Source organism: Falco biarmicus, chromosome 7 (genome assembly GCF_023638135.1).
Source record: "Falco biarmicus isolate bFalBia1 chromosome 7, bFalBia1.pri, whole genome shotgun sequence".
Lineage (NCBI taxonomy): Eukaryota > Metazoa > Chordata > Aves > Falconiformes > Falconidae > Falco > Falco biarmicus.
The window spans coordinates 25,033,576-25,058,532 of NC_079294.1; the positions used below are offsets into that span (position 1 = coordinate 25,033,576).

At 39.9% G+C, this 24,957-nt stretch overlaps 1 protein-coding gene across 2 annotated transcripts; it reads right to left on the bottom strand.

Moving 5' to 3' along the window:
- Positions 1-553: 553 nt before the first annotated feature.
- Positions 554-24,148, bottom strand: TRAF6 (TNF receptor associated factor 6). Of its 2 annotated transcripts, none has more exons than XM_056346048.1 (7): positions 24,035-24,148; positions 15,456-15,781; positions 9,883-10,033; positions 9,099-9,257; positions 7,528-7,599; positions 6,069-6,146; positions 554-5,244 (listed from the first exon to the last, which is right to left on the bottom strand). In XM_056346048.1, the coding sequence occupies exons 2-7, from the start codon at positions 15,749-15,751 to the stop codon at positions 4,363-4,365; spliced, it is 1,638 nt and encodes a 545-aa protein (XP_056202023.1). In that variant the 5' UTR covers positions 15,752-15,781; positions 24,035-24,148; the 3' UTR covers positions 554-4,362. The 2 variants fall into 2 exon arrangements, with proteins under 2 accessions (XP_056202023.1, XP_056202024.1); XM_056346049.1 differs by lacking the exon at positions 24,035-24,148 and adding an exon at positions 23,759-23,962.
- Positions 24,149-24,957: the final 809 nt, after the last annotated feature.

Consider the following 24,957-nt stretch of genomic DNA (forward strand, 5'->3'; position numbering starts at 1 on the left):
AAGTTGCCTTAGAAAAATTAGAAGTTTTTGAACCTTATACACTCTATAAGGCCCAGAGTCCAAGATCAAGATTTCTTTTCCTGCAGAGGCTGTTAAAAAACAGATCCAGAATGCCTCTGTGGCTGAGATAAATTAGCACGTCACTACAAAGCAAAAACATTTCTCTTACTGACATTCTGATCTGAGATCTTGCAACTAAGCTTCAACTTGTAGCTGTTTTTGGCCCCATCCTGCTTGCTATATTTGTCACAGAGAGGTGATAGTGTGCAGTATTTTTCAGAGCTGCATCTCAAATTACAAGATGATCATGAGAACACTTATTTTATTATGAATTATACTAGCTCTGTCTTCTAGTAATGAATAAAACTGTTGATACCCTTTATAAATGACAGAAACTTTTTATCTTGAAATACATTCTTTACCTTCTTGGTGCTACCATACATGGTCTCTCCCTCATTAAAAACCAGCAAGACAGAGAAACTACTCCAGAGGTCCTGTATCTGTTAATCTTTTTGAATAGCCTTCCACATGAATAAAGATGCAACATACAGTGTACAGTTTAATTAGTTTATTTTTTAAAATCCTGTCAGAAATAGAGCTGTGCATTAATTACAAAATATATTAAACAATCTATCAATACTTCCAAGGGAACAGGAGTACTTTCATTCTGTTCAAATGCAAACCAACACAAATGCTGACCCCAGAATAATCTTTTGCATCCATCATCAATATATTTGATGTGAAAGTGTCTCTAAACAAGAACAGAAAGGCCACCCTGATTTTATTAAATTAGCAAGCTTAATCCCTTGATAGCAAACATGACCAGGCATATCATGAGACCACTTAAAAACCAGGTCTATACATCTCACATTGAGACCAACATTTTTAGTAAAATAATTTTCCCTGCCCTGCAGGGGAAGACATTCAGAGGCAAAAAGAAAACACATTTGCAATATATTATAATTGGGAAATATGTGCCATAGCAGCTTTGCAAATACACATACTAACAGTGGCTGACTTAAAACACATTCAAGACAACAGAAATTTGGAAGATAAATGAAGCTAAGTCACTTTCTAAACCACCTTGAGATCTAGTAATGCTGCAAAGCATCAAGAGTTACAGAACCAAGGAACCCCATGCCTGAAGAAATTACACAGGAAACTGGTTAAATCCCCACATTTCCTCATAATTGTTCCAGAGACAACTCTTGAAACTGCATACTTTTCTGCTTCTATTTAAGTAGTTCTAGCAATTATACCTTAATTGACCATGTGTAAAATGATTTCTCAGAAGAAAAGATCAGATTTGGAGGAAGGGGAAAAAAGAAGCTGTTTCTGTGAAAATATACTTTCACATAAAACTAGATCTCTTCATGCTAACCTTAGAAAAGTTCAAATAAAAGATGGTAATCTTGAAGACTTAACTATACATCAAGATTGTAGCAATGTAAACTCGTAAGTTCTTCCATAAGATGATGTTCTAATTTGTGAGAGAAAGCTCTGGAACTGCAGTTAAAATGATGAGTAGCTTGGAAGGTGCAGGAAGAAAGGAAAATGGAACACGTAGATGAATAAACACTTCATTAACATTTATAATTTTTCATGACAGTAAGATTTAACTGATACTTAGCAAATTAGCTCTGAAAGTCTCTCATGTAAAGCTGGCATTACAGTAATTTGGCATCACTCAGTTCTACTTGGTGATATTCAAATACAAAACCAGTAGAATAGCAGCAGTGAATAAAGCATTCATTTTACTGTGGCCAATACAGTATTATACATGCAGTAGCTTTCTATTCCCTATTGGTTTGTGCTTTTGTACAAATATTAACCTGAAACATTTAAAGTCCTGAACCTGCCAAACTGAGCTTCCCCCCAGGGCGTAAGTATACCAGATGTTGCAGATAAGGCCCAAAGCAAAAATTCAGTTCATAATGCAAAGCTTCAAAAGGAAAGAAAGTATTAATGCACTTAGTGGGTCTTGGGTATAAACTATTACAACACAGACTAAGGACATTTTTGTCAGTATCACTAGATACTAACTACAGTTAGTAGAGTTGAGAAAGGAACTGTTGCAGGAAGAAGCTCTCAAATTTTAAGTATTTCTTCTGCCACCCCCCTCCAAAACCCCCAAAAAATCCAAACAAAAAAAAAGAGAGCCAGAAGACTAGTAGTCTTTGAGCATCCTGGAAAAACATAGATAACTAACGTAGTCTGAAAATGACTGGAGAACTAGTATACAATGCCTTCTGTATATAGTGGGTCTGGGGACTGTCACACACATTAAAACCCTCTTGGTTAAGAATGGTTTAACTGCTAGCAATGCTCTAACTGAAGACACTCTGAACCAATTCAGCTAACAGGATGAGGCTATTCAGTATACAAACTACTTAAGAGGTTTAAAAAAAGAAAGTTTGACAGTTTTAAAGCACAGATCTTTTCCTATTTTGAGTAATATATGCTCACCTGTCATCCAAACACACAGAACACACTAAAGTAGTCAACAACTGACCACAATTACCATTAGCCAGGAAGTTTATGTTTCAGTAGCAACAATACTCCGTTGAACACATTCCCTCTTCAATTAGTAAGCTCTACTCATAAAATAAATTTTACTCATCTGGGTATGATGAACAAAGTGGTAGTTGAGTCCTGGAACTTTTAATCTCACACACGCAGGCAGAGCGTGCTTCTAAATGAATATACTGTACTAGTCTCTCATTAGCCTGATATATATATCTATTAAGCATACACATTTTCCCCACTGATGATCCCCATGGGATTGCTTTGATGAGGCCAGATAGTTGGAATACTCTCCAGTATCTTTTAAGTTGCAGTGTCTCAAGTCTTTAAGTTGTTTCACTAGCTTGGAGAAATATACCTGTGGCTTACGTATGGCTTGGTCCTTTCTTCGGTATCAGACTGTGTACTTAAGTTATGGGGTGAACAAAATGGGGTTTTTTTCCCTCCTTTTAAATACAAGATTCAGAGCTTTACCAGCACCATAAGTTAAAATTTTCAGCACCAGTGAACTTGAACTACTTAGCTTTGACTGGCCAAAACCAACATTTATATGGCATACAAACAATCAGCACAGAAAACAATAATACATGCAACATTAGGAAGCTCATGAATTCTTGACATAGTGAATCTAGTGTTTAGTGAATGAGTAACTACAGACGCCAGATTTTTTCCTAAGAGCAAACAGGGTTGCAATTTTTCCTCACACTGCCTAATTAATAGGCTTTTCTTCCCCTCCAAAGCGTTGAGGGTGGCCCAGCTCCTGGGCCTTAATGGGACAAGGAGTACTCACAACAGATGGATGTTGAAATGGCCAGCTGTCCACTGAGAATTCATAGGAGACAACACAGGTCATGCATCACTCAGAACACCAGAAGATCACTCGAGCAGATGCAGGTCACAAGTTAAGCTTTGGTAATTCTGCATCACCCTATCCAATTAGCAAATACCTCTGCTCATGTATCCACTCACAACCTGAAAAATGTCCAGCACTAGAAGGAGACCCCACCAGCACAAAGGTATCTCATTCAAATGCTGTATTTTATCTCTCTGGTGATCGTGATTGACATTCTGGGCCTGGAGCACACACTTACAGAAAGAGCTATCAAAATAAAGAGAATTAGGGGAGTGCTTTCAGACCACATTACAAATATTTCTTCAGTGAACTCATCTCAGAGAATTCGGCCTTCTCCACAACACTACCACGTCTTTCAGAAATATTACTATCAACTCTACATCAACATGCAACTTCCTGAAGCTAACTTTGCAGAAGGGAAGGGTCAAAGTACACCTCAACCCTAGGTGATGTGAGCAAAGCCTTAACCTGACTTCAGATTTCAAGAGAAGCATGGCCAATTCAAAGTTCTAGATAAGTCAATATAGAAAGTGTCTTAACTTTCCCAAGCTCTGTGAAAAACAACCAACCCCCCGCCCCCCATCTCTACTAATTTAGCTATTTCCCTGCTACAGTATCTATTCCAAGGCACTGAGATGCAAAGATTTACAGGTCTTTTCTAATACGACTTAAGTTTTACCAAACGGAGATGTACAGGTACTTCAGTAGCATTTTCCTGTAGGCAGTTAAGTTTTGATTAACAACACTTCATTTAGTTAGCTTGCTACAGAAGTAGCTTATTACTTTAATAGAGAACAATACCAAATATCTGAACACATGACCTCATACAGAAAAAAAAAGTATACCAGCAACAACAAAACCCTATTCAGGTGAAGATCAACTATGTTGGCAACTATAATCTTTACAAATGCAGCCTGTATGGATGATGAACCACACTTGTAACCCGTGGTGGAAGTGGTTCCATTCCTCTGGTTAAGACTTAGGGGCTACATAGCTCCATCTGTACTGCGAGGCTGAAATCCTTCTCTGCGGAGACTGTTTAAATCCAAACGAGTTAGCACTTCACAGCGCACCAGAAGGGTATCATCCTTTATGAAGGTTCTTTGTTTCAAGGTTTGCAGGTGCATGAAAGTCACATAACCAAAACCTTTTGGATTGCGGTGAATTGTTGGTCTCTGGAAGGCTAGTAACTCTGGCTTGGCTTCCATTACTTCTTCGTGATTCTGCCTTTCAGGGCCTTCTGACTGATCCAAAATAGAAAGTCGTATAGTGCCTTGGAAAGGCCAAGGCAGATGGCTGTCATACTCTCCTTGCATAGTGTGGACAAACAGAGAGATAAAATTAGCACAACGCTGAGCATTTGGTAATTGGATATGCAAGCGCAAACACAGCTTGTAGCCAGGCTTTCCAGTATAGAAGCCAGGACTGTGCATCACAACAGGTCTCTCTTCTTCCTGGGCTTTCTGAAGTCCACTGAAGTTCTCAATCTTCCAGATATAAATACCATTACATTGCTGCGCCTCCATTTCAGTAATCTTTCCCTCCAAATTTCGAATAGTACGTTTGAGTTCTGCCATGTGAGTGTTCTGTGTCTCCATCTTGGCAATGAGTTCTCTGATTTGGTGATCTTGCCTTACCAGACGACCTTCCAACTGCTGAATAGTTTCTCTGAAGTTTTCAACTTCTGGATTACAATCATATGCGGCATGTGACACGTGTGAGAAGAGAGCAGGCTCAAAGGGTAGGCCATTGATGAAGGGTACAGGATTTGTAGCAGTAACACTGATATTTTGAAAACTCTGAGCCATCATTCTCATGTGAACCTGAGTGAACTCCTGCATATGTCGTGCCAGTTCATTCCTTTGCATCTAGAATTTAAGAGAGGTGGCATTAGGAACGTATCAAACATTATCTGCAATCACATCTTAAATGTGGCTCTGAAGAAAATCAAACAACTAGTTGCTTCTCTTATGTGAATCGAGGACAAGGTAATGTACCAAAGTAGCACTTGGGCTCCAAATTTAAGATCACTGTTACAACAACCAAAAGAAGTTCAAACGCCATTGGGCAAACAGTGTTCAACTCAAAATAGCGACATGGTGAAAAAGTGTTAGTGATCAACATACATTAAGTATTTTTTCTGTGTTCTAAATCAGCACTGTATTTTCATCAATGATTTGCTAAAATGTCCCAAAGTACCCAATACAAAGGTTTTTGAAAACCGACGTGGAAATGATGAAGGGAAAAGATCCATTTTTACAAAGAGGTATTAAACAACTAGAAATAAGAGTACCCAGATTAAGTAATTTTAGAATTTAATCAAATTTAAAGCACTGTCATTTTTTTTTCACTGAATTCTAGAAGTCATAACTGTATGTGGTCACAACTTTGGAAGAAACGCTAGAAGCTATTTTATTCACATGAAAGCTGAGAAAACACTAATTAATAAAAGCAAGTTCATCAAACAAATCATTCACATATTTTATTAAATTTGAAAAAGACTTTTGAAAAGCAATCTATCAACATGTAGTACTTTAGAATTAAGATATCGCAAAACAAAAAATTCCCCACAATCACTAAGGATGTGGGCTAGTGAATGAGACAAGAATAGGAAAACACGGTAAAAACCAAACTAATAAACAACAGAAACATGTGCAAGGTCTGCAATTCATGATTCTGATAAAAGACTTACCTTTTCAGGACACCCAAAGGCACTGTAAAAACATGGCACTGGGGCAGTAGGACAATCATTGTCATAATGGTTAGGCATCTAAAACAAACCAAACTTGAAATTAATTTTTCCATCATGAGTATTCTTTTGTAACAGCCTAGAGAGTATGACTGGATGGATTCTGAATAGGTACCTGAAGTCAGATCAATTTATACCTATATAATTTCTGAAACATATATGGAAGTTTTGAAGAAAAATGCTAGCTGATGATAAAAATTCTGCATCTTCCTTGTACATACTTTAACAGTTCATTGCCTTTGTTCTTACCTTAGGCATCAGAAAGCATTTAGGTTTTCTTGCCAGAACAAATGCCTTTGGTTTCTAGCCTATCCTCAATCAAGCTAGATCACATTATATTTTCTTCCCTTTTGAAGCACTACTTGCATGTTTTTATTGTGTCTCTCTTCGTTATCTTCTTCCTCAAAAAGCTCAAATTACTTCATTTTTTCTTATGGCCCATGTTTTCCAGCCCCAATTACCCCAACTGCTCTGGATCTTCCCTACCCATCTCCACCCTCAAAAACTGGACAGCTTCAGCTGAGGCATTACGAGCCCCAAATAGAACAAAGGAAAATTCTGGGTTTCACAGGCCTAATACCTGTTTACGTAACCTCAGTATGTTTGCCTTGTTTAAATATCATGATGAAGCAGAACACAAGTTTAATATGGGTCAGTCATTAATTCTAAACCATTACCTAGTTTTATCTCTGTTCCCTATTTTTGCAGTTCATTATTCTACCTAACAGATTTTTGCCTTTGTGGTTACTGAACTCAATCCTGTTTTTCAGAGTGTTTCTCCAATTTGACAAAATTATTCTTTAATTTAAACAAGGTTATTAACATAGTTGCCATCCCATTCAGGCAGGGATAGACTGCAAGTTAAATAATATTTACCATTTTCCTGTCAATCAAGTAAGTGGTTATTGAATAGAAAAAAAAATAATGGCTATTACAATAGTAATGGACAAGCAGAATTCCAGCCAGCATCTACAGTTTGATATTGAGTTGTTTATAGCTACTTCCCAACAGTGGCTTTACAATTACAAATACTCTCCCTCTCTGCCCAAATCAAAGCCTTGTCTTCTAATGTCAGCCACAACACTGGCAGCTGCTTGGTATTCTTTAACCTTCGTTCAGTATCAAAAACATGCAGTGTGGACCCTGCCAAGAAGCAGTATATCTAAACAATGTGATTTGCAGCCAAAAATCCTACAAAGGTTTATCAGATTGTGACTGCCAGCTGGAGCAGCATTAGAAGTGTATTATACCTGCACTTGATGCAACATTTTCAAAAAGAGGCAGGTAGAGATTTATTATCTAGTAGACAAATCGTTTCTTCAAGTTTAATTTCAGATTAAAGAAGCAATGCAAATACAAAACATCTGACCTGGATTAAAGATGGTGAAAGGTAGTCTCTTACCTGCTCTCTGATGAGCACTGTGTTGCAGTATTCACAAAATACATTGGCAAGTGGGCAGGTTTGGTCATGAAGCTTAGTTATCAAACAGAAAAAGAGAAGAAAGAATCAATAAAGTTACACAATTTAAAAGAGCGCCCTGATAAGATCTTCAATTTTTTACATTTCAAGCTTTGCATTTAGCTGTATGCAACTATGAAACAAAGAGAATCCCCTTACCATGAATAGTATGTTTTCTATAATTATTGTTTTTTCCTGGACTCATACAAGAAATTCATAAAGTTGTAGATTATTTCCTAAAGCTCTTAGGCTCCAAAGGAGTCTGAATTTATCCACAATTTTCTGAAATTCATGTTAATTGCAGTGGAACTATACTAAAAGTTTTTTTTTTTTTTTTTAATTGTTGGACTATACAAGTTATTTTTGTTTGACAATTCACAGTACGATACCATAAAATTAATAGCTCTTGAGATAAAACACATCCACATACAGATAAAGAAAGAAGCTCAAAAAGGAAAGGACTATCCTCCGTATCACCCAAGTAAAAAATGCAGAGACAGGAAAAGAATTCAGAAATTATTTTGGTCTTGTGTTCTTGTGTGTTAGCACATATCCCCAAAAGATGCATCTCCTGACACATCCTTTCTGCCAGGCATAAAACCTGTAAATGTAAAAACTGCTTTGTGCATTACTTTGGCAGCAGATAATGGTCTCTCTGATGGTAAGGCAAAAAATCGGTTGTGCTTATGCAAGTCTCTTCACACCACAGGATTCCCAAGAAGTTTGTATTTAAGCACAATCTTCTCCTCAGCTTTCACCTTGTGGTGCGTTGACCTTGCCTGGATGCCATGTGCCCACCAAGCTGCTCTATTTGCTCCCCTCTTCAGCAGAAAGGGGGGGAGCGGGGGAGAGGGGAGAAAATAAAATGAAAAAAACCCCAACTTGTGGGTCAAGATAAAGCCAATTTAATGAAGCAACAGCAAAGGTCGCATGCATGGAAGCAAAGGAAAACAAAGGATGTTATTCTCTCCTTCCCCATCAGCAGGCGATGTTCAGCCACTTCCTGGGAAGCAGGGCTTCAGGATGTGTAGACATAGCTCCAGAAGACAAATGTCGTCAATAACAAATGCCCCACACCTTCCACCTCCTTTTTCTTAGCTTTTATATCTGAGCAGACATCATAGGGTATGGAATATCCCTTGGGTCAGTTTGGGTCAGCTGTCCTGGCTCTGTCCCCTCCCAAGATCCTGACCACCCCAAGCCTGCTGGTGAGGTGGTGGGGGGAATGTTGGAGAGCCAGCCTTGGTGGTCAGCAGTGCCCAAAACACTGGTGTGTTATCACCGCCGTTCTAGCTACTGATACAAAACACAGCACTATGGCAGCTGCTATCGGGACTCAACACACATCTGTTCTAAACTAACACAGCTTCTCACCTACGCAGCACTGAGAGCTCTTCTAGACCAAAAGCTCTGGGGTTTTTTGTTTGTTTTGGGGTTTTGCTTTAAAAACTGATATTCCATTTACAAGTAAACCCATGCAAATGGATGTTGAAACACAGACTCTTGCTAAGTACCTCTTTATCTTCAAATGCCATAGATGTGGCGCAGTTTGGACAACAGACTTGACGCCTCAGACACTCCTGTGTCATGTGCTCTTTCAGATGGTTCTTCTGGAAGGCTCCTTGGCACTGTGGGCACTCCACAGTGGAAAAATCACACTGCGACTGGTGGTCCTGAACAAGGATAAGAGACGGATTCGATACTACAAACTGGTACTATCATCTCACCTGTTTTCAAGATAAAGCACAGTACAAGACGAACAAACTGCAATCTTACCTTCATGCAAGCAAATCCACATACGCTTATGCTGGCTTTACTATCAGCCTCTTATTGTCCTGTTACTAAAATCAGGACTTCTTGTATTCAGAGCTTTAAGAATGCTCTCAAGTAAAAAAAAAATAAAATAATTGGCTTTATGTTTATCCTTTTAACTTTGCATATTATTTCCCAAAACAATTATTTCAACTAGTAGATCTAGCTGCTTTGAGGGAGTATTAAACTGACTTCAGGGAACATGTGTGAAATACAGACACAGCTGATCAAAAGACAAAAATAATCAATCCTAAAGAGAAAGCTGCATTAGTACAATTTTCATGCACTACGATGTTCATTTGAGAATCACTTAATTTCAATTAAAGACACATAAAAACCCCCCAAGTACATGTAGCTATAGTCTTGAATGAACAACGCATGGAATCAGCATAAACAGGTATCAGGTACAACCATCTATGTTAAGTTATTCTGAATTTTCACTTGTCCATGAAAACAAGTTTCCATATTTTGAAAAGTATTTCTCACCTCTAAATGCCTCAGCTCCATCTTCATACTGCAGCCCTTGTTGGGACACTTAACCGTCAATGAAAGTATTTCCCGTTTAGCAAAGTTGTCAGGAAAAAGTTGATTTTCAAGGAGAATTTCATTGTCTACTGGACATTTGTGACCTGCATCTCTACAACACAGAAAAGAAAGGACAAAAAGTTTCCAAGTTTCCTTTGCCCTTCATTTAAAATATTTTTACACTAGCAAGACAGTAGTGGCCAAATTATAACACATTAAAGAAGTCTTTGAAAATAATGGCACTTATCAGAAAGTATGAAATGTACAAAGAACTTGGCAATAGACAAGTTTCACTAGAGGTGGCGTGACTGGGATCCCAGCACTTTTCTAACTCAGTAGCTTTTATTTGGACAAATGCCATGATAGATACTCTGGAAATAAACTTGAGGAGGATGTAAAGAAACTAAGAACTTACGGTTCCATTTCTATACGTACTTCACATAGCTCAAACATCAAAGAATATTTCACATACTACTTTAAAACAATCCTTTAAAGATTCTTGGACCTTCTTTCTTTCTCACTTCATCAACAGCCAAGATGATCACAGCTGAGAGAAAAAGCAAAAGTGTCTTTTTTGTTTTTCCAGATGGATTTAATAATTTTGGCATTACTTTTCATATAGCTCATTTTGCTGTTTTTGTTGTACAACCACTTGATCAGTTGGTCATCCTTCAATTTATTTATTTGTACAACAAAGGGTGAAAAAAACCTCCAGACACAAAAGTAACTAATACCTATGAAAATTACACTGGATTTGTATCCGGTGTTGTATCTGAAGCCATTTGAACAGCAAACTGACTGAAAGTCAGTGCTAAATGGTAACAATTTAGACTCTAATGGTGGAACATGGTGCATGCAACTTGCACAAGAGAACCAACAGCTTCTTCCACTTCATCAGGTTCTGTCTACCTGCATTTAAAGACAAGAATCATTATAAATGGAGTAAAAAAAAGGGATCGCCTCCACCAAATTTTCCTTTAAAAAATATACAGTATCAGCTCGTTTCTGAAAGCAGTAGGTCAACCCATCTCTTTACAATTAACACAGTTAAAGAGGCATGAGGGATCAAAGCTTCTGAGCTGAAGTGCTAATGGAAACAGCAGTAAAACGGAAAAATCCATGGGGCGGAAAAATGTCAGAGAGCACTTGTGGTGCAAAGATCAAAGGCCAGATCATTGTCACTGCTTGCAAGCATGAAGGGAAGGAGAACCTAGTGGGCTGTGGAGACCAGGAGGGAATTTGTTCTTTGTTGGAAAAGGAAATAATTGCTCAGCAACTCCTTCATCAGCAACACTGTCAGAGGAAGCGGGGGTAAAGTTGAGACTTCAAAAAAAGACAGTGAACTTCCTTTCATAGGTCTTGCTTGCAGGAGCTAGCTCGCCACAAGTCTGATAGTCATACTCCTAAACAAGTGGAAAAAAAGAAAATACCTAGCGTGCTGTTTTGTTTCATAGCTCCCTGAGCCATGATCAGCATGTTGATCTTTGTCACAACCCAGAAACATTCCCTCATTTTGCAGGCAACCTACAGGAAATCAGTTTTCACAGGTATAACTTGGTTACAAATACCCTGTTTAGTGAAGTATAGTTCAGTAGGCCTTCTGGTAAAACAGCAGCCTTATTTCTACACAGAAAAGCTAACTGTATAATAGCAGCCAACAACAGATTAAATAATGATTACCAGATCCCTAGTTTAAATAACTAGCAGACACAGGATAAAATAAGAATGAATGACAATCTTCCAATGAGTATATTAAGGAAAGAGCAATAATTTACTCTTTCCTTAATTTTTTTTTTTTTTGGTAAAAAAAATAAAAAATTACTCTTTCCTTAAAAAGAGTAGTATATTAAACAGAGTTCAAACATCATTTACAAGTATTGGGATTGTGTTTAAAAGGCTGCTTAAATCCATCCACAAAAATGTTGCTATACATTCCCAGCATTGAGCTTATGCACCTCGGTTCTAATTTACACTACACTGGAGGCTTTCCTATGCTGGAATTATTTATCATATTGAGCTGTGCCACCCACAACAGTACCTGTGAAAAAATAATCTTCTGCTACAAAGTACAACACATATTCCTATAATTTCCCTTGAAATTAAAATCTAGGTATGAAAAGTAAAACCAGAATAATTTTCTTTCAAGAAAAAGCCTGCTCCATGATTTTAGCAACTCAATAGTTTAGCCTAGAAACTGAAACAGTCAGCATACACTTTTAACTGCAGCCATGCTGGCTGTTTGATGAACTGCTAGCACTCAAAGCCTTCCTTGCTGCTTCTTTTCAGCTCATAATTCTGCTTTTCTGATAAACAGAGGTTCTGATAGTTGGCAAGCTCTACTACAAGCCCTAAGTCAGCTTTGACCCAAGATACAGGAGAAGAAAGACTAGAGTGAAATTTAATTTAGCTACTGTATCTGAAATTAGTTCTTTTAGAATATCTAATCAAGTACTTTGCAGACAGTAACATTTGTAAACTATTGTATGTAGTTACTTAGATACATAAGCTTCTTCAGTGCCATGACTCATACATAGCACTTCAGACAGATTTAAAAATATGCCAAGCCTTCCTGGGAGGCAAATAATTACCGTGATCAAATCCATCTGGTCTAATCATGTCCTTCACATTGTAAGATCTAAGACTCCAGCTCTTTAAAAGGTTTTTAAAAAAATCTTTCTAGTTGTAGCTGCAGCTTCTTCAACATGGACAATTAAAATTGTTTAAGTCACAAGAAGCAATTACTCAAAACTCACTTGTCCATCTTTTATCATTTAAAATCCTTAATATCTGTGTTCACTTGAGCTAGACAGCGGGGAAATGAGGAATAGACAGCAGCAATTTTTTCCTGATCAAATAAAGGCTGTGACAATCACTTAATAAAAAACCCCCAGTACTTAGAGAATGTAAAAATCACTTTCCATTTTCATTTTAGCTCTGTAGAAGCTTCTTAATGACATCAATCAATATTGTACTGTAGACACTACATACTCCAAATCAATATTGTACTGTAGACACTACATACTCCAAACCAATAGCTTGATCCATGGATCCCAACTAAGCATGCATTTCAGCCCTTCAGGGATTCAGAGGGGTCTGGCACTTCAGTTGTGTGCTCTGCTTTGACAAACAATCACTCAAATTGCACTCCAGAGATGGATTTCAGTGGAGAATGAGGGAAAACATTTACTAGCACTGAAAAATCTCAAATATCAGTGTGATGATCTATAGTCTCCAAGATGGAAAGATGCTTTCTACCTATGTTTAGTGTTCACTGAAACAGTCAACACTATCTACAGAAATGAAGCAAAATAGGGAAAGGGAGTAAAGAAGCAAAAACTGTTTGCAGACCTAAAACTTTGAGCAGAACAAGTACTCCGTTAATTTAAAAAGGAAGAGAAACTATTTCCCACGTCTGGGGTTTAAGAAGGAAGTTTCTCTACCTGGTATGAGATGTTGCTTTCTGAGCACGGGTTCACTGCGGTTCCTCACTCAGTCCTGTGGTAAATTCTAACCAATGACTGTAACTGTGCAGCTCATCAGCAGAAGGATTAGAAAACAAGCTATTACAGATCTGAAAGAGACACTAATTTTTGGTAATTTTAAGTTTAGTAATTTTCCCCTCAGTTTTCAACATAGGAATTCTGTTGTCTTTGAAATGATTGGTGAGTAGATATTTCTAAAGCTCAGTATACTTAAGTACTGACTAATTTACCTTCAGGTTTTATAGACATCACACTCCAGGAAGAAGGTTTAAAGATACACTGAAGTTAAAGACTACTATAGAAACTGCTGCTGCCAACAAACAGAGCAGGCTCAGAGACAGCAAGTAAGGAATAACGGCCTTTATTAGTACAAATGTTTAATTTAAAGCTTACAAGCATGCATGAAATTATGTTTGTTAACCTCTTGAAAGAATTTAGGTTGGAACGTGCAAAGTGAAGGCCAGAAAGTAAAGCTAACTGATGTGCTTAAGAAACTGGATTAGAGTCAGAGCTGACAGGTTCAGGTTTGGGGTTTTTGCCTTCTTCCATGCAGCCAGCTGGCACAAATACCATTGAGTGATGCCATTGGGTAAGGCCTGACATACTTTTCTTGTGGAAGCAGGAACATAGTGAATGAGGCAAGGGAGCAGAGTGATCTCATGGTAGGCTTAGTGGAGAACAGAGTATGTCAGCTTCCCCTGCAGAATCCACAGGCAAGTCACTTTTCATGGGTGAACACTGGTGCATATTCTGCATGGACAATGAATCTACATCCTTTTCTCAGAAATACTGATGAAATTAATATTAACAAGAACTGTGCTGTAAACACAATAAATTTCTTCACTTGCTGGAAAGGAAAACAGACTGCTCTTTTGCTATCTTATGTAAGGAATGCAAAATCAAGTTTGTCTTCTCAACTCCAACATTTCCCTCCTTGATCTAAAGGGATGCCATGAAAAAATACAGTAGCATCAGATACAACAGTGACAGAAGCTACAGAGAAGCCCACAAACCCCACAAAATACTGTGTTCAGAGAACATCACTGCTGGCATACTATTCATGTAGTGAGCTACAAATAATGAACCATGGAGAAAAAGAAATGGAATAGAACTATGAATAAATGGTATGGAAAACCAATCAAGAAAACACTGTACACTTTGCATGCTAAAAATAAATGCCTGGGAAAACCAACATTGTATGGTAACACTGAGGACAGTTTGATGATCTTTACAAATATTTAGATTCCTACCAAAGTACTGTGACATTTGAGCTAAACTAGCAACTGATAAGAAAAAAAATCTGGCTTATACTGAGAAGGAAAACCCCTACATCATAATATCTAGCCTTCTATCAATGTGTTCCAATACTCACGGACACATGTGGGGCACTGATGACTGTATTCCAGATTTCAGGGAAGTACACTTTATCAGTGTACTTTCTGCCCTTCCTTGCTCTTTCAGTCATTCATTTTCATGAGCCCTGCCTGTTCTTGCCATCATATCTCATTCCCACTCCCCCATATGCCACCTAGTTTTCGCTCTCAACGCTTTGTTTGAGACTATTTCCTCATTACATTTTCTCTTCCAGCTAAACAAGGAAGCTGCTGATTTCAAGCAAAGAACTGAAAGCATGAATTGCCCTATATGCACCAAGAAACCATGTTGTCTGTAGTTGCCTGTAGTTATCAAAAGAAACAATCATAGTGAAAAGACAGGTTTTATAATCCTGGGCTGAAAAAGGAATTTATTTGGAGGATTTGGCTACTTTTAAAAAATTATTATTTAATGTTTACTGAATCAAGTATTTAATTCATAACCTGGGTAAATTTGTATAAATGGCAAAATGTCTAAAGCTCCAAAACTCATGATGTTTTGGCCATGCATGTTCATTATTAGAAAGCATCTTTAATGAATTATACATTGTGAGAGTTCTATTAGCACTCACTGGTAATGCATCTCAAGCAGTTCTATTCAGTTTACATTGCCCTTAAAATGCTCTGCTTTGCTAAGTGAATTTCTTCTTAAAAGCAACTTCCATAAATTTTTCTTTACCTTATTGATTTGACAATGCAGCCTTTGCAGAAACGGTGTCCACATGGTGTCTGCACTGCTTCCCGAAGAGCCATCAAACAGATTGGACATTCGTATTTACTTTCCAAGGGTGGATCAAACTCCACATCATAACCTTGTGTTTCCTCTGTGAAAGAGCTTGGAGGGTTTCCAGTTCCACTGCTGACGCTTACGCTGTCATCTTTTGCTCCAACGCTGCAGGCACTGGCCATGGCTGCACAGCAGCCGCTTTCCACGTCTCGGGGTCCACAACTGTTACTACTATATAGCAAGCTCATAGTAGCTAACAAGTGCTACACAGAAATGCTCTGCAAGATGACAAAAAGTTGTGTTAATTTAAAATATTCCAAGACCTTCCTTTTCAGGCAAGAACAAATGTTATTTCCAATCAGAAACACTGGAACAGTGGTGCAGATTTGATTCTACTCAAAATCACCGATTTTGTGTTGTCCCAGTTTCTGTTATCTATCTTTTTCACTTATCTTGTGGTATATAGGAAAGAGTACTGCATCCTGTCAGCCTAGTTCAAAACGCACACACCTCTTTTTCTGAAATCTCTTTCATCTGCCTACCTAATTTCTGTAAAAAGAGGAATATTCCTTGTCCTTGCTATGTTTACTGAAAATGCCTTTTTACCCCTTCAGAATTTTTTACTTCTAAAGCATCATAATATAATTTGCATAAACACCACTGTACAAAACCAAGTTTACTGGATGGCAATAGCTCAGTTTCATATATTCCTTGCAGTGAATAAATGTTATTAACATTTTCTGTATACAGCAATTCACAATATAGTTTTCAGATCAGTTTAGGTGCGTATCCACAAATAAAATGCAAGTCCAAGTACCCAACCAATCAGATGCTGTGCTGCAAGTGAAATTCAAATATACAGCACCACTGATAACATTTTTAAACTGCCAACAGGACTTTAAATTGAGTAAGAAGCTATACATGAGATAAGGCTAATAGTTCCACAGCTCAAAAGCTATCTACAAACTATTAGTACTGAAACGGAGCTCTTGCTCTCCTTTCCCTCTTCCAGTCTAGCTGCAGGGAGGACAAGGGACATAGAAGATAAGAAAGAACAGAAGATAAAAGTCACAGCTCCCTGAAGAGCAGTGAATAGCAAAGCCTGCTTCTAAAATACTGCTCACAAAGAAGGCTGAACTTACAGGTACGAAATAAAAAAAATGCTGGTACCCCCAAACAGATTGCCAGTGTTTCTACACTGAATGAGGGAACTTTAGGAAAGGTCTAAATAACAAATATAAATTCTACAAGTCCAAGAAATTTTTCTCTCCCTTGATTTTTTAATGGTTACAAACATTTTCTTAGAATCCTATTGTGGTTAGTTTTCTATAAATGAATTTCTTTGAAACACAAGAGATTATCACCAGGTGCAAGGCAGTATGAGTACACTGAGGGTTACAGAGCCAGGCATGCAAAAGCCCACTAAGCCCAGATTTGACATTTTGCCCAGCAGTATAGGCCAAAGGTCTCTTGCAATGTTCACCTACTGCATTCAGTGTAACACCTTACACCATCACATAATTTAAAGCATATTAGGGATGGAAATCTAAGGATTAATCCAGAGCTCAGCTGTAAGGATTGTTGATCTGCATCACTATTGCAGACTCTGGGGGCAGCGAAGGATGCAAAATGAACAGGATTACCTTGACCACAAGCTCACAAAACTGAACTTTTCCCTGCCTTGATCAGAATTTGAACATCACTAGTCATTTTAAGAAAATGTGCATGCTTAGGAAGAGGACATACAGGTAGTTTTATTTGGGTACTTATTACATGACACCTTAACATCGCATCAACAGAAATACTAATCACACAAAGCCTCAACTGGCATTTACTGGACATATATTTTGAACACAAGCAACATTACAGAAGTACACTTTACATGATAAACAATGCTGACACTGTATGAGCTTTTTTTGCAGTTATCCAAAACAACAACAACAAAATGCAACCTACCAAACAAAACCAAACTGGCAAAGTTATCACATTTATGTCAGTTACAGTTAGAATCAAACCAGAGCTTTTATTCTGTGGTGTAAATATTTGACTTTCCATTTTGCTGAGGTACGCAGAGGTATGAGAAGTATCTGAAGAGTAGCATTTCTAACATTTCCAAAATACCATTAAGGTACAGAGTCTCAAAGCACAGTTTGACAGTTTAGATTTGTACTGAACTGGTCAGCAATGCTCACTTTATGCAGAGGTAACTCTATAGCAGAGCTTCCTGGAATTGGATCTAAGGAGTGATGTTTACTTCTATTCTTGTTCTCTGCCCCCATGTATTATCCCTATATGTTATCTACCACAACAGGCTTTATACAATCACAGAATGATTTAGGTTGGAAAAGACTTTTGAGATCATCAAGTCCAACTGTTAACTGAGGACTGCCAATTCCATCCCTAAACCATGTCGCTAAGCACTGCACTTACACTTTTTTTAAATACCTCCAGGGATGGTGATACCACCACCTCCCTGGGCAGCCTGTTCCAATGCTTGAAAATATAATCAAGGCTCATAATCAAGGCTCCTAAACACAACAGAAATACAAACTAAAAACCAAGTAAATTCTTAGCGGTTGGCTCAGACACAGTTCAACAACTATCAATTTAATCCCACAGAACTGAGCAGCTCCCCTAATGACTTAGAATGGAAGCAGAAGAATCAATGCTTAGAAAGATGCTTTGTGACAGATTTTTTAAAATGCCATTGGTAGGTCTTCTTTTCTCTGGATTTTTAAAAAAAACCAACAACTTGTTTCCATTATTAAACTAACATTACTTTTATTTAACAGCTGCTGCAGAGGGTCATTAGTCCACAGGCCATATTTCACAAAAAAACCACAAGAACTTAAGTTGGGCCAATGGAGTGGGAATGTTAGTATGCAGGATATTAGGATCCACAGTCATCCTAGGACTGAAAAATTCATATTATTCCAAGCCACAAGGGTATATTTAGTGAGACTAAGAAAGGAAAGAGGAACATATATCCCTTTAGCAATGTCACAAATGAATTCAGGAAGTCGCAACCAGGAAAATACAATGGCTTTACCCAAATTCAGCTGTCACATTAATTGCAAAGACGTGTGCAACTCTTGCTGTTCCTAGGAAAAAACCCATACTATTTGAAATACTGTTCTTTTAAGGAAGAAAACAGGATCTAACTCGCTATGATCTCAATGGCTTAACACTTTGTAGATTTAAGTGCTGTGCCAGTGGAGTTCTCTTTGCCCATTTAAATTGTTTCTATAGACATAGTAGGTATGTACATTCAGTTTACAGAAACAAAAATCCGGTACCACAGTCATTTTAATGAATGAGTCACTGCAACCAGTCAACATCCCAGTCTCACACAAAAATCCCCTTATTCAGTGATATACTTCACTCCCACATGGAGCTTTTTGTCTGCATATGACCAAGGCATTCATAAAAAAAGAAGTGCAAGTATCATTGCACTTCCCCCTTTTTAAATAGATAATTCAGGCACAAAGAGGCAACCGAAGGTGATTAAGAGCCAGACTTTTAATGCTGCTTATGTTTTATGTAAGATAGGACTCCTCCTCCTCCTCTTATCCATTTCTTCTTACCTGTGAGGAAAATATTCCTCCTTCTATATATATTTATAGATGTGAGGCAAGGCACGATTTTTCAAATCTACATCCACATTGCTGTTACTCGGACCATTAACTGAGGCCTGATTACTCCACTATAGTTTAAAACAATTCCTCTACAAGTTGTAACTACTGTAGTAGAAATTAGTTCTGCTTCTTGTGGCACTGATTTTACCAAGAGTAGGAACGTAGATTCAATCTTCTTGAACAGAGTGGTGCTACAGAACCAATTAGAGAAGATTATACTTTGAATGTGGATGAAGGCGTTTCTCACGATGAAGGTGGAGCAGACAATTTGTGAGCCTACCGTAGCAGGTTTGCACGTTCCTCCCCTGGGGAATTCAAATAATTTTCAGGCTGAAGAGGATGGATTTTAAACCCCAAACCAGTAAATATCCCAAAATTCATATAAAAATTGCTACGCTTTCTTTTTGATTAAGGAATAGATTACCAGTGAAGTAAAACCTAAAAAACACCCCCCCCAAACCACACCAGGTTTTCTTCCTATTGATAAAGGTTGTTTTTCTTTCTCTGTGCTGAACAAAACTGAGTTAAATACAACAGCAGGCAAATACCAATCTATAATACCTTGTCTACACCCCAGCTCTGTTTTCTGATGTTGACAGTTTAACACATTGAACACCTTGGTAGCCTGCTCTATGATCTTTTTTATTTGGGTAACATCCGGCCTTCCAACTGAGGAACAACTGAAACTGAATTGGATCGTTACATGGTAATTCTTGGGTTTTGCTAGTGTGAAGCTTCTTAGGCAGAGAAAGCCTTAAAACTATGTTTGGTAATGCACCTGAAATGCCCTTTCCTAGAGGTAGGAAGTCCTATTGGACTTGCTGGCTAGATGGATAATGGGTTTTAGCTTGCACACATGAGGTTTTCAAAGTCCTTGGGACAGCAAAGGTTGATTTCTCTCTCCAAGGCAATGGCTGTATTGTTTGACAACAGAAAAGAAGGTGCTTTCCAGGCCAAATGGCAATAGACTGAATTTGTTTGATCATTACTTGTGCTGCAGAAATCTGGAATGCCCTAAGGATCAAAACTCCATGCCCCAGAAAAGACACAGTTAAGACTATAGGGAGTCCCAATACCACTCTTCCAACGTCAAGGTTAAACCATAATGAAACCTTTCTTCATTAAGTAACCTGTGCTACGTTGCTATTTACACTGTTGCATTACAAAATGATTAGGTTGATCTGAGATAGCACAGTCAGACCAGAAGAGCGAACTCCTGCAAGAATAATGTATGTTATGATCAACAAAAACAATTTCAAAACACAATTAAAACCCACCCATATTTTAAACTAACACACACAACAAACCTCTGATTTGTTAAGGCCCATAGTATAATGGAGTTTAGGCAGGACTTTTACAAATCTTCATGCTCCAAAGAGCCACACAAAGGATTAATTCAGAAACTGCTCTAAATCAAAGAATATTACTGATACCAGAAGGTATCTTAAAATTGCCTGGGAAATTGCACTATAATTAGAGTAATAGGAAGGAAATAAAAGCAGGTATTGTATCCTATTTATACTGAAATATAAAATGATACCTTTGAGCATTTGGCAAAGGTGAAGGAACACTGTCAACAGAGTGTTATCAGTTACCATGAAACAGAAAATTTGGAATACTAGTCAGGAAGTACTGAATACAGTTGACTTCAACAATTATTGCCATTTCCTAGAAAATTCACACTGAGAAGCCACAGAAATAAGGACATCAATACAGAAGACTATTTCTAATCCCTTTTCTTACTTGAAGTTCACAAACGTAATCTCCTTGCAGCCTGGCCAGCACACAGCCAGTAATGGAAATGCCTTCAACACCTCACGGACAGAAAAACTGGCCAAACTTTTCTGTTTTCTTCTGCCTTGCCAAGAACAGTTTTGTACATTTAGCTTTCTGGGTCATGAGACTGACAGACCAGCGGAGTGACTTTGGATAATTTGTTTATGAAGCAATACTTGCAACACTTATTCCCTGGCATATTAATCATTGGTCTACTGACAACTGATAAGCACTGTGTGTTTGCATTATTAAGTCTGTAACCATCATTACTGTGGCTTCATCCAGGCAGAACATATAAAATGATGCAAGTTCCCTTTAATTAATACCTATAAAACACTTTCATATCACAGTTATCAAACAGCTAGACAAGCCAAAGGAATAAAGATTCGGGCAGAACTGGTAACTACAAAACCCAAACTCTGGTTTCCTGTAAAAGGCTGCAAGCATGTTGCAAACCCTTTGTTGAGATACTTTTTTTTTTTCCCTAATAGCAGTAACTGTTAAGACTTCCAAGTCTTTTGGATAACCACCATACTTATCATTTAACATGTGAACCTAAAGACTTAAAAGAATTTTTGTTTGAGGCAAATACAATCAAACAACAACATTAAAAGCTCATTAGACACTCTAAAGAGCTCCTGCTGCTGGAGCAGACACACCTTTGGGGGTTTCTGAAGCTTTTCAGGTGATTTCTCTTTGCTTGGAGAGAATGCTGTCAGGCTTTAATCATGTATGTATTTTTATGATTAAGTGTTATGCAGGCTATGTAGGAGTCGCATACTCCCAGTTATGTTCATATTTTATCCCAGTTAAGTGTGTCAAAACAAATTTAATTTTAGTGAGCAGTGGAAGGGCACTATACTGTATTTAACACCAAAACATTCCATGGGTTTTTCCATAATCAAAAAACCAACCCAAACCAAAATCCCCTTCTAAGCCTTCCTTCAATTTATTAACTCCCAGGGACATTTCACTGAGAATTGTTCAGATTAACAAATACAAGGAAAGTATTGTTACTAAGAAGAGTAATACTACTTAATTCTTTACTTTGGCCGAGACTGCTCTCTTTGGCTTCTGCTCTCCCTTTGCACACTGAAACACTCAGAGATACGCATTGTGCCTTTCTACACCCCTCAACGGATCTGCAGAGAATTTAAGATGCTACTACCTTAACGAGGACAAAGTAAACATCAAGACAGAAAGTACTTCAAAAAGAGGCAGGGAGAAGCACGGCTATGAACAAACGTCATTTCTGCAAGTCACAGTCTCCAGGCTAGATTTAATTACCATCTACCTCAACAAGCATTAAGCTTATATCTGGCATTAATAAAACAATTTGCAATCCTGAGAAAAGAAACAGTAAATTCAGTGTACATTCTGAAACAACTACAATATTTTTCCTTTTCACTTTACTTTACCTTACCTTTACTTTTATTGTCTTTTTGACATGCTTTATATCCAGAATCTTTTATCATTAGTTTTGACAGTCTGGATCTGAAACTTGTTTGTAACTGCTTAGCTAATTTGTGCTACTGAGACACAAAAGTTACTCTTCTTGACATATTAAGCTCATGAAAGTTCAACAAAAGAAAAAACATGTTCACCTCTGATGTTTTTTCAGTCTGAAGTTCTGTCAGCGTAAGAATCTAGCATTGCATTGTCTTTTAAAATACAGTAGCATTTTTAAAATAGAAAGCAATAACTGAAATATAAAATAAAAATAAAATAATAAACCTAAAAAGCCATTTATCTCTTGACGGCTACTCATTCAGTGGAGCCTGACTGAGCTTCACAAATCTTTAGCTCCTAGGAAAAGATGAAGGTAATGTGGAACATGCCGAAGAATTATGCCCAGAGTGACACCTGCCATGAAAATAATCCAAGTGCTTTTATCAGCATACTTCTGTGACTTTTCTTCATTCTGATACTAGTGGGACTAGTTTCATCGCTCCTTCATACCATGGAAAGACAAAACAGCTTGCTCGCCAGTGTTGACACAGTTGGCGAGCACAGGGTAAAACACACTGGAGATGTTAAACAGGCTGTTAATGCAGCTACTAACTTTGCCTCCCTCTGTTCCTTTTTCTCTCCCTCACCCAAAGCTTCAAATAAATAGTTTCTTAGCCATTCTGTCAATGGTATTTAAGACACAACAAAATCCACATAGCTCATGGGTAGCTCTGCAGCATGCAGAACTTGTCATGATGCAAACACGGATAAATACTTCCAGCTAGCTTTAACTACTGGGTGTAAGATACACCACGACATTTCCCTCCCACCTACAGCTGAGATTTCCGTTTAAGTATGATAAGACTGACTGTGACCTAACTAAAACGGACGAATGGATAGAAAGTACTATTGCAATCATTACTTGCTACTCACATTAATAAAATTGCCATAAATATAAAGTACTGCCAGCCTCTACTAGCAAACAGAGCTATCTCTTTTTGATAGCATAACCTCTCTTGCAGGTTATGCTTACAGACCTTTAACATGCTCCCGAAGAACGCACCGAGTATCTCACTTTCACATTTGGAAAAACAGAGCCCCCCAGCGAGGTGATGCCGGCCGGGCTACGGCTCGGAAGCCACCGGCCGCGGGTGCTCCTGCGGCTGCCGGCCGGCACCCCCGGGCAGTTAACGGGCAAGCCAGAGCCACCCCAGCCAGGCTTCCCCTCGCACCCGCGGCAAACCAGCCCGACCCCGCGCCCCTGCCGCTGACAGGCACGGCGGGGCTTGGCCAGGCTCGCCGCGCAGACCGCGGCACAGTTTCATTTTTGAAGCAGCACAGGCTGGCGTGCCTCGGCCCCCGCAACCGTCCTCCCCTAGCGAAGGCCCTCCTCACCGGCAGGCCCCCGGGCCGATACAGGCGTGGGCCCTGCTGCGCGCCGCGGTCCACCTGGGCCGGACGGGTGGGCGGCTCCGCCCGGCAGCAAGGGCCGCGCTCCGCTCCCGAGCTCCGCAGCTCCGGCCCGGGAGGGAAAACGCTCCGCGACGAGCACCGCGACAGGCCACGGGCCGGCCCCTCTTTTCGCAGAGTCCCCCGCCGCCGCAGGGCGCAGGCAGGCCCCGTCGCAGCCCTCGCCCGGCCGCCCCCCGCGGCCGGCCCGCCCGTACTCACCGCCGCCCCGCCGGCCGCTCCCCGCCGGGCGCCACTTCCGCCTTGTCCCGAGAGGCACCGGGGAGGCGGCCGCCCCGACCAAGCGGGGCGCTCCGAGGCGCCACGTCTGCTGACGCGCCCCCTGCCGCCGCGGAGGGGGAACGGCGGCGGGGCAGGGGCGGGGCGGCCTCACCAGGGCCGAGTGGCCCCGTCGGCCGGGAGCCGGCCCCCGCCCCCGTGTACCCCGCGGCGGGGAGGTTCGCCAGAGCCGCGGAAATCCGCGGGAAGCGGCCGCCCTCTTCGTAACATATAAACAAAACCGTCGCCAGCGTGTGTGTCCGCAGGGAATTTTGCTGCCGCGCCAGTCTGCGCGCCGTGCTGCAGATGCTGGGCTAAATTCGCTCTCAGCTCCGCTGTGAGTGCGGTTAAAAACGAGGCACTGGAAGCTGCGGCGGGGGGGCTGGGGTTCGCAAAACAGCCATTTCTCGGCGTAAACCACATACTTCATACAAATAACGCCCTGTCTAGGCCTCCCCTGAGCCAGAGGCACTGGTGCGGGAAGGGAAGGGGCGCTGCCACCCCCGGGGAGCGCTGGGGCCGGCCTTTCCCGCTGGCCTGCGGCAACGGGCGGTTTGTAGGGACGCGAAAGACCGGGACAGTCGAACCCGAAGGCAGCTTCGTTTCCTTCCAAACGAACCAGGGGAATTTGGTTGTTTGCATCAGTGAGTTCTCTTGGCGAGGATCTCCGACAAACGTATATTTAAAGCCAACGAAGCCCGCTCCCAAGCGCTCGGGGGTGGTGGTGTAAGCGGGGCGTTGCGGGGCCGCCGCTTCCCGGTGCCTTCCAGCGCCCCCGGCCCGCGCCGCTCCCGCCCAGCGCCGAGCCCTCCCGCACCGCTCCCAGCGCTCCGTTTGTCCAAAACACACTCAGAGGTTTTGATAGG